Here is a 7,564-nt window from a genome sequence, read left to right on the forward strand (position 1 = left end):
ATTTCATTTAAATATTGGTAATTTTTTTTTATATATTTTGAGACAAATTAAATGAAGCAATATGACACCAAAGTGACCTCTTTTGCGGAAATTAATTTCTTTTGAAATATAAATGGTTATGTGCATGTAACTTATGTAAATATTAACCGGCCCAAAGGAAGATTTATATTTGACAAAATTACATGTACACTTGTGGTAATAAAAGCGTGATAATTATTTGGTTTTACATGTGAGCAATTAATCGGCCCAAAGGAAGATTCATTATTTGACATGTTTTTTTATTATTTATTATCAGTGTTAATTACTACACCAAGATATCACTTATAAGTTAATATTTCTGTCTAAAGACTAGATATTAATGTTGTACTCGATGTCTTGTGATGGGGCTTACCTTTATTTGAAATTATTATTGCATGTTTTGGTACTTATGTGAGTTTGTTTGTTTGTTTTTGTAATGGATTCAGTTTCTAGTTCTACTACTAATATTATTGCAAGCATAAACTCCATTCCCATATTGAATAGCACAAACTTTAAGGCATGGCAAGAGAGTATCCAAATTACTCTCGGAGTCATGGACCTAGACCTTGTGTTGATGGTTCCCAAACCCGCTGATATCACTGATAAGAGTACCTCAAATGACAAGAGGGATATGGAAAAGTGGGAAAAGTCTAACCGCATAAGTCTTATGGTCATTAAGCGTGCCATTCCAGAAGCTTTTAGGGGCACTATGTCTGATCAAGTGGATACGGCTAAGGGTTTCATTGAAGACCTTGAGAAAAGGTTTGCTAAGAATGAAAAGGTTGAAACAAGTACAATCTTAGCAAAACTTATCTCTATAAGGTACACAGGCAAAGGAAACATAAGGGAGTACATTATGGAATTGTCTCATCTAGCTTCAAAATTGAAAGCACTCAAGTTGGATTTGTCTGAAGACTTGTTAGTGCATTTGGTTCTCATATCCCTTCTAGCACAGTTCAGTCAGTTCAAGGTGAGCTATAACTACCAAAGGGACTCATGGTCTCTTAATGAGCTCATCTCACACTGTGTTCAGGAAGAGGAGAGATTGAAGCAAGAAAGTACATCAAGTGCTCACTTAGCCACCACTTCAAAGGACAAGAAGAAGAACTTCAAGAGAAAGAAAAATAAGGAAGCTGCGGATACGGCACCGCAGAAGAAACAACATAAAGAACCAAATAAGAATGGTTGTTTCTTCTGTGGAGCTGCAGGTCATAAGAAGATGGAGTGTACCAACTATCACGCTTGGTGTGCAAAGAAAGGTATGCTTCTTAATTTTGTTTGTTCTGAGGTTAATTTGACTTCGGTACCTAGACACACGTGGTGGATAGATTCCGGTGCAACAACTCACATCAGTGTGTCTATGCAGGGTTGCTTGAATTGCCGAAAGCCTAATGATGGTGAAAGATACATCTACGTTGGTGATGGCAAGTCGGTCGAAGTAGAGGCAATAAGAATTTTTAGATTATTATTAAGAACTGGTTTTTATTTGGATTTCAATGAGACTTTCGTAGTACCGTCGTTTAGACGGAATTTGATTTCAATTTCTGCTTTGGACAAATTTGGATATTGTTTTTCATTTGGAAATGGAACATTTAGTCTTTTTCATGATTCAAAATTGGTTGCTACCGGTTCTTTATCAGGTTATGATAATCTATATTTGCTTGATACAGTTGCCTCTTTTAATGAATCCTTGCATGTAAGTGTAGCTACGTGGTTTTCGTCGTCATGACGACCACAACTACTAAATATTGGAGTCGCCACCATTCAAATTGAAAAGGGGTGTGAATGGTCACCCGGTGTGTACCTATCGAAAAATTGCCATTTTTTGGCGTTAGTGACTCGCAACGGATAGGGTTGATCAAACCTAGAGGTTCGGGCAAGCAGCTCGGTTGGAGAAAAGGGAAAGTGTTAGGCACCCCTTTCTCCCCGCCACGTGGCGGTAACCTCAAATAACTCGGTCATTTTGATTTTTAAAAGAAAGTGGAAAGTGTGCCACATGGGTACATTTGTTCCCTAAGTAGGATTTAATTTTGGCTTGATCATAGGATCATCTCATCAATGGAGATGATCCTTGTAGATCCAAGCCTTGAGGTCCATTCATGCTCAACTCATTAAAATAAAATGAAAAGAGGGGGGTGATAGAAGAGGGAAGAGGAGAGGGTAGAGAAAAGAAAAAAGGGGGGGTGTTGATTGCTCCCACCTTGTACTCTTGGACTTCTTCTTCTTCTTTTTCTTCTTCTTCTTCTTCTTTGAATTCTCTTTAGTCCTTGGTGAGTTGAGAGTGAAGTTATTTCTCTTAGAGTGTGTTATGAGAGAGTAGTGAGGAGGAGTAGATAGAGTAGATTTTTTTCTTATGGAGACTTGGTGTCACCCTTTTTGGGGTGAGAGGGGAGGTATTTATAGGTGTTTGGAGGGGGTTTGGGGGTATAATGGGGTTAAAATGTGAGAGAAGGGGTAATGGTATAGGATTTAGGAGTGAGGGGTGTGAAATTTAAGGTGAAATGGAGGGTAAATGTGTAATGAATGAAAATGGGTGAGGTTTAGACCCAAATGGGTTGGATCCTACCCGAACCCATTTGGGTAGAGTGTTGGATGGTTGACATGAGTGATGGTTGGTGGTGGAGTGGGGGTGTAAGAGAGTGGTTTAGAGAATGAGTGTTAGGTTGGTTGATGGGTGAGGTGTGTAGATTTAGGGGAATGGGTTGTGTAAGAGGTTGTTAAGTTAGTTTTTGGGAGGAGAAAGGAGATGATGCCATGTGGCAATCATGATGAGAGGGTGAGGAATGAGATTGGTTGATTGGTTGATGGGGGTTGTTTGATTAGGGAGAGAGAAATGGGTTAGTTGATTGATGATGAATGAAGTATGGGTTGAGTTGATTTTATTGGAGTGTTTTAAGGAAGATGATGGGTAGAGTATGGATGGTGATGTGGGGGTTATGATGGTGATGGTTAGGGTATGGGTGGAGGTGTGGGTGGTTGATGATGTTAGAGGATGGGGATAGGTTAGGTTAGAGGTTAGGGTAGGTGGGTTGAGGTGATTTTGGAGAGAGGTGAGATGGGTTAGATGGGTTGTTTAGAGCATGGTGATGGGAGTGGGTGATTGGATGAGGGAGGTGAAGGGTGGTGATGACAAGTGTCATCTTTTGATGTTGAGGGGTTGATTGGTTGATGTGAGTAAGGGTTGATGGGTTGGGTTGTGGGTTGGATAGTGAATGGGGTATGGATAGTGGTTAGAGGGCTTTTTTATGGGTTGGGCTTAGGCTTATAGGAGATGTAGGTTGTTTTGGATTGGACAAGGCTCATTTTGGATTGAATTTTGATAAGGTAGGTTGGTTTTAAGGTTTAAATGATGTAGGATTGATTTTTAGCTTAGGGATGAGGTGAAAAAATTCTAAAAATGAGTTAATGGTTCGTGGGCCTTGAGTGGGTTAAGGTGTTTGTGGATTTGGAGATGGAACGATGAAGGTTGGATGAAGGGGTAGGCATCCCAAGTCTCGCATTTTATTTTTTGATTTTTTTGATTTTTTGAAACTATTGATTTAAACAAAATGCCACGTGTTGGCGAATCGGGCTTTCGGGCCCGTTGGGGAATTTATCGATTCTTTGTACGTGAGCGTGAAGCGACGATGTTGAACAGTTGTGGGATGGGTCACTATCTTTTTTTGCGAGCCCTTGAGACCACGGGGTGGTCTTAGGGGCATTGATTTAACCGTGATTACTACTTTTGGTGTTTTGGGCCTTAGGGGCCCGTTGGCCCCTTTTGTTGGAAAATCGGTATTTTGCATGGAGCGGGGTAGATGGGAGCGTGCCGAACCCTTTTGGTGGACCTACTAACCCATTGAAAGGTGTTAGTGGCTTGGGTTTCGGCGAAAATATCATTTTCCGATGATTCGGGCCATTGGGGCCCGTTAGTCGAACTTATTGAATTGTTTTTGGGCCCCTTCGAGTGAGGGCCCGTTCAAATCGAGGTGTCTACAGTAAGTACAAGAGGTGTAAAGCGTAAATTGACCGACGAGAATTCTGCCTCCTTATGGCACAAGAGATTAGGTCACATCTCAAAAAGGAGAATTGAAATACTTGTGTCTGATAGTATTCTCGATCCCCTTGATTTTTCTGATTTTGATATATGTGTGAATTGTATTAAGGGGAAACAAACAAATGTCAGGAGATTTGGTGCCAACAGGAAATTAGACGTCTTAGAACTAATACACACAGATATTTGTGGACCATTCCCAACAGTTTCTTGGAATGGTCAACAATATTTCATTTCGTTCATAGACGATTTTTCACGATATGGCTACCTTATCTCATTCATAACAAATCGCAATCACTGGATATGTTCAAAAACTATAAGGTTGAAGTTGAGAATCAACTCAACAAAAGAATCAAAAGCGTTAGATCTGACCGTGGTGGTGAGTACTACGGTAGATATGACGGATCAGGTGAACAATGTCCAGGACCATTTGCGAAATACCTAGAGGAATGCGGTATCATCCCACAGTACACTATGCCAGGTTCGCCAACTATGAATGGTGTTGCTGAAAGACGAAACAGAATAATTAAGGACATGGTAAGGAGTATGATTAGTCATTCTACCTTGCCGGAATCACTCTGGGGAGAGGCATTAAAAACCGTAGCATATATACTCAACAGAGTTCCAACTAAGGCGACTGAAAAGATCCCTTATGAGCTTTGAACAGGCATGAAGCCCTGTTTAAAGCATTTACATATTTAGGGATGTCCAGCTGAGGCAAGGCCTTATAGGCTAAATGAAAAGAAACTAGACTCAAGGACTATCAATTGCTATTTTATTGGATGCTCTGAAAGGTCTAGGGGTTACAAATTTTATGATCCCACGACTAAGTCTATTTTTGAGACGGGTAATGCACGGTTCTTTGAGGATGTTGAGTTTGCCGGAGGGGGAAAGAGTTAAGGACTTTGTCTTTGAAGAGGAATATGTCGATATTCCTCCAATTGCTATTGACACTGATCAGGAACAGTCTCTTATACCTGACATTGTTCAAGAAGCAACTCCGAATCAAGACAATGTCCTTGAGCCTCCCGTTCCAGTTCAAGAAGTTATTCCAGGAGAACAAACTCTACAACCTCAAGAACCAATGCCATTAAGGAGATCTACTAGAGAAAGGAGAAATGCAATTTCGAACGATTATATTGTGTTTCTCCAAGAACATGAGGTTGACATTGGAATGATGGAAGATGATCCAATCAACTTTCGTCAAACCATGGAAAGTTCTAACTCTCAAAAGTGGATTAATGCCATGAATGAAGAGATTAAGTCCATGAAGGACAATAACGTATGGGATCTTGTCCCATTGCATGAAGGTGCGAAGCCTATTGGTTGCAAATAGATATTTAAAACCAAAAGGGATTCAAAGGGCGATGTGGAGAAGTACAAGGCACGTCTTGTTGCTAAGGGCTTCACACAGAAAGAAGGCATCGATTATAAAGAGATTTTTTCTCCGATTTCATCGAAAGACTCTTTTAGGATCGTAATGGCTTTGGTAGCGCATTTTGATCTTGAGTTACATCAAATGGATGTTAAGACCGCGTTTCTCAATGGTGATATTGATGAGACGATTTATATGGTGCAACCATAAAATTTTATATTAGACAATGCAAAACAAATGGTTTGCAAATTAAAGAAATCCATCTATGGACTCAAGCAGGCATCTCGTCAATGGTATCACAAATTTCACCAAGTTATTATCTCATTCAATTTTGAGATGAATCTGGTTGATGATTGAGATACCACAAGTTCAGTGGGAGTAAGCATATTTTTCTGGTTTTATATGTCGATGACATACTGCTTGCCAGTAACGATACAGGCTTGTTGCATGAAACTAAGAGATTTCTAGCAAGAAATTTCGAGATGAAAGATCTTGGTGATGCAACTTTTGTATTAGGAATTCAAATACATCGAGATCGCTCTCGAGGTATCCTTGGATTATCACAAAAAACCTATATCGAAAAAGTTCTTAAGAGATATGGCATGCAGGATTGCAAATCAGGTGATACCCCTGTAGCTAAAGGAGACAAGTTTAGTCTTGATCAATGCCCCAAGAACGTTTTTGAGAAAAATGAAATGCAGAAGATTCCTTATGCTTCAGCAGTAGGAAGTCTAATGTATGTTCAAGTTTGTACGCGTCCAGACATTGCGTACATTGTTGGGATGTTGGGCAGATATTTAAACAATCCGGGAATGGATCATTGGAAAGCAGCCAAACGCGTCATGCGGTATCTACAGAGAACAAAAAAGTACATGCTCACATATAAGAGGTCGGATAAGATAAAGATCATCGGGTATTCAGACTCCGACTTTGCCGAATGCCAAGATAGTATGAAATCTACGTCGGGTTATATCTATCTGCTAGTAGGAGGTGCTATCTCTTGGAAGAGTGCTAAACAGTCTCTTATAGCCTCTTCTACCATGGCAGCAGAATTTATAGCGTGTTATGAGGCATCCAATCATGGAATATGGCTGCGAAATTTTGTCACTGGGCTGCGAATTGTGGATGAAATTGAAAGACCACTTAAGTTATTTTGTGATAATAAGTCAGCAGTCTTATATTCTAATAGCAACAGGAGCTCCACGAAGTCAAAGCACATAGACATCAATTTCCTAGTTGTCAAGGAAAGAGTTCAGAGTGGACATTTATCTATAGAACACATCGGAACAAACTCCATGGTTGCGGATCCGCTTGCTAAGGGATTGCCACCCAAGGTCTTTCATGAGCACATTGCTCATATGGGTGTCATATCTTTTGAGGATATTCAATTTTTAGTGGGAGTTTGTAGTTTTAGACATTTTTTTTTAGTTGTTTCAGTTTATAGATATTTTTGAGGTTATTTTCTGCAGAAATAAAGTTTGTTTTTAGTTTGTTCACACTCTGATTTTGGTATAATTTGATCTCACTAAAGTTTAAGGTGGACCAGTTGGAAATAGACATGTTTAGATCACATCACATGTAATTTCCATGCTACACATCCATACTTGATCTATGTCATTTAGTTATATTGATATACGTGATCAGGGATGGATTTAGTTACGATATATGTAACGAAAGTCACCTTGGTTCTATGTTGATATAATTGATGGACGAGATTGTTTTGATATACTTTTGGTTATGATAGCAAATTTTTTTTTGAGCTCATAAGATATATAATGACATACAATTATAAGGTAATATAAATAAATATATATATGTAGTCCAAGTGGGAGATTGTTAGATTTATGGACGTTTACGTATATATATATTATTAATAATTGTATGTGATTTGCTATTAAGAAAGTTTTGGCCCATATTAAAAGTGATCTAACTATGTTTAATTTTAAATGGGCCTTATTTGTCTCATAAAGTATGGGCTTATATGTGTAGATACTCTATTTGTAATTTCTGATTTCCTGATGGGCTTAATTAGAAATAAAGAAAATATGTGCAGTTACAAAAGTGGTTATGGTCCCCAAATTATATGTATAATATTTTTTCTGAAATCCCATCATTCAGAAAAATCAGAAAATTGAGAA

The 7,564-nt window shown here is 38.9% G+C and overlaps 1 protein-coding gene across 1 annotated transcript; it reads left to right on the top strand.

Annotated features, from left to right (window-relative positions):
• Positions 1-571: 571 nt before the first annotated feature.
• Positions 572-4,714, top strand: LOC147391075 (uncharacterized). Its single transcript, XM_086458988.1, has 2 exons — positions 572-1,714; positions 4,373-4,714. Exons 1-2 carry the CDS (start codon positions 572-574, stop codon positions 4,712-4,714), a joined length of 1,485 nt encoding a protein of 494 aa, XP_086315114.1.
• Positions 4,715-7,564: the final 2,850 nt, after the last annotated feature.

Source organism: Akebia trifoliata, chromosome 11 (assembly GCF_017979445.1).
Source record: "Akebia trifoliata isolate Shusen 1 chromosome 11, ASM1797944v1, whole genome shotgun sequence".
Taxonomy (NCBI): Eukaryota; Viridiplantae; Streptophyta; class Magnoliopsida; order Ranunculales; family Lardizabalaceae; genus Akebia; species Akebia trifoliata.

Coding starts and splice junctions, on each gene's coding strand:
- LOC147391075 (XM_086458988.1), top strand. CDS start 572: ATGGACCTAGACCTTGTGTTGATGGTTCCCAAACCCGCTGATATCACT. Junction 1,715..4,372: donor CTTTTAATGAATCCTTGCAT/GTAAGTGTAGCT, acceptor AAAAACTATAAG/GTTGAAGTTGAGAATCAACT.